The sequence below is a fragment of the Plasmodium reichenowi genome, chromosome 12 (genome assembly GCF_001601855.1).
Source record: "Plasmodium reichenowi strain SY57 chromosome 12, whole genome shotgun sequence".
Classification (NCBI taxonomy): Eukaryota; Apicomplexa; class Aconoidasida; order Haemosporida; family Plasmodiidae; genus Plasmodium; species Plasmodium reichenowi.
In genome coordinates this window covers 512,555-515,583 of record NC_033657.1, presented here as the reverse complement: position 1 = coordinate 515,583, position 3,029 = coordinate 512,555, and the positions used below count along the sequence as shown (strand labels likewise).

Genomic DNA, 3,029 nt, shown 5'->3' with positions numbered 1-3,029 from the left:
TTAGTTTATACATAAAATGTAATATTAAATAGGTATAATATTTCATGTGCACATATTCTGATAGAAAAAAGGGAAAGAAAAAAAAAAAAAAAAAAAAAGGAATAAAATAATAAGATATATCTCTGTAGCTGTGTAGATATAAAATAAATTGATTTTACTTTATTTTATTTTTAATATGTATGTATTTTTTGATTGAACCAACTGGATGTTGCTCCAGGGAGATCACTTGCAGACATATCGGAAACTTTAAAATATTCTGAATTTGTTAAGGACATTTTTGTAATAAAATATGTAGATATAAATTGCAAAAGAGCTGTCCCAAATAACATGAATCTTTGCCTCCAATATGTATCAAATATATAGCAAATGATAAAAATGATAGGAAAAGAAAAAATATAAAATAGTCCGTATACATACAATTTTTTTAAAAATTTACGAATTGGTGTAATCTTAGACATTGTAAATAAATTGTTTATATTAAAATGATATAAAATAGCTAGTGATATTCTTAAAACAAATATTATGTACCCAGTTACATTATCATTGTCGAAAAATTTGGAAGAGGTTTCCATTATATAAGTATTATCTAATATGACCAAAATTACCTGTATGGAATAAATAATATATGTAATATATATATATATATGTATATTTATTTATTTATTTATTATTACACCAATTATTTTTTTTGCCATATATTTTTTTCATTCATTTTTCTTACGTGAAATATGGTGATAATTATAAAGATAACCTTAATTCTTAATATTATATCGAAGGAAGCCTCAAAAATGGTAAAACCGTAACTCAAGGAAAGTAACATTGTGCACATAATTATTTGTGCTAAGAAATTTAATATATTAAAAGAGATTTTAAAGAATTCAATTCCTATTCCATTCTTTGAATAAACAAACAAGTGGATTAGTAATAATGAGTTAGATAATAATTGTATAAAAATGACAATGGCTACCGAGAGTATCATAGCATGTTTATGACTTTTAGATGTAATATTTTGTATTATAGTATTACCATAATTAAAAATTAAAAGGATATATAGAATAGTTAATATAAATGTAAGTATAGGTGAATAAAGTAATTCATAAGAAAAATGTGATTTATTTGTTTGAAATATATTAACTTCATATTCAATATGAAATCCTTCGTTTTGATATATATAATCAATAACCTGTTCATAATATCCGTTTTTATATAAATTATTATACATATTATTAAAATTCTTCATCTTTTTAAATTGGTAATATTTAAGAAAAAATGATATATCATTAATTTCACTTTTGGTGAATTGTTCTTCTAGAAATAAAAATCTTTTAGGATTTTCTAAAAGAGTTATTTTGTCGAAATTGAATGATTTATAAAATATGGACTTATTCTTTTTCTCATTCATATTGTTATTCATATTGTTATTCATATTGTTATTCATATTATTATTATTATTATTATTATTCATATTATTATTATTTATATTTTTCTTACCATATATATCTTTTTCAGTTTCTTCATTTTGAAAATCATTATAACTAGTGTCCTGTTTTATATCCATATCATTTAAACTTGATATGTCAAACTTCTTTGAAGCGTGCAATAAATATTCCCAATAAGCTAATTTTGTCTTTATATTTAATTTTAAATTACGTATGAAATTATCATAACAATCGTCAAACATTAAAAACCAAACGTGTACTCGATGTGTTGTTTTAGCATATATTTCTTTGTATGCATAATTAGAATTTTTTTCATTTAATATTGGTCCATAATTTAATATTTCAGATTGAAGCAATTTATTATTTCTTAATTCACTATGTATAGCATTAAACGACATAGAATATTTATTATTAATAAAATTTTTTAAATTATATGTTTTACTATTAACTAAATCTGAATATTTAAAATAAAAAGGTATATTAAACATATGAGAATTTTTTAAATTACCAAAGGCATAACATTTATCATTTTTATTAACATATTTTTGTTCAATATCTTGCATGAGTGTTATTCTTTGAGGTATATATTCCAAATCCTGATTACTTAAAACGTAATAAGCATTATCATAATCCATATGAAGTAATTTATTACTTTTATTATTATTATTATTATTATTATTATAATCATCATCATCATATTTACTATCATTATTATTGTGGTTGTTCCCATCATCCTTATATTTTTCCATATCCTTCAAAGTTTTATTATTAAGCTTATAATAGTTGTTGAGTAATTTAGCCATTATATTATCTCTAAGTTTCATTTTAATACTAAATTGACAAGTTCCTATATTACAACTGAATTTTGTTAAATAATGAATTTTGTCATTTTTTTTCAGATAAAATTGTCCTTGATATACCTTTCCTTGTATATTCTCCTCATTTATAAAAAATAATAATATCCATAAGAAAAACGTAAACATGTAGTTGTGACTTTTACACATTATTCTTTTCAATACATACAACATTACAAGTTTTAACTATCACAAGAAAATATATATATATATATATATATATATATATAATATTATAATATATGATAAAATAAAATAAAGGAAAATTGAAAGAATATATATTTGTCTACATAAATATAAAGAATTATATATATATATATATATATCAACCTTTATATTTATAATTATTGATATTGATATTTTTTTAGCTATAGCAATTCATTAATTCTTTCTTAAAAGACAAAAGCATAAATATGAAATTACATATATTTCAGACAACTTAAATTAAATCATAAAATTATAAAATGCAAAAAAAAAAAATATATTTTTTTATCATATAATAAAAAAAGTAACAAAAACAACAAGAATTAAAAGAAAAAGAAAAAAGATGAACAAATAAAACAGAAAAATAATCTGGACAAGATAGATTTCTATATTATTTTAAATATATAAAATAAGAAACACAATAAAATTATATATAAATTATCAAAAGACAGAAAAAATATATATATTTTATTTATAAAATATTTTGTTACAAAATGGTGTATTTTATAATTTATTTATTTTTATTTTTTAA

At 19.6% G+C, this 3,029-nt stretch overlaps 1 protein-coding gene across 1 annotated transcript; it reads right to left on the bottom strand.

The window, feature by feature from the left end:
* Nucleotides 1-170: 170 nt before the first annotated feature.
* On the bottom strand, nucleotides 171-2,443 carry PRSY57_1212800 (integral membrane protein GPR180, putative; the record flags this gene model as incomplete). Its single annotated transcript, XM_012908555.2, has 2 exons — nucleotides 171-605; nucleotides 722-2,443. The coding sequence occupies 2 exons, from the start codon at nucleotides 2,441-2,443 to the stop codon at nucleotides 171-173; spliced, it is 2,157 nt and encodes a 718-aa protein (XP_012764009.2).
* Nucleotides 2,444-3,029: the final 586 nt, after the last annotated feature.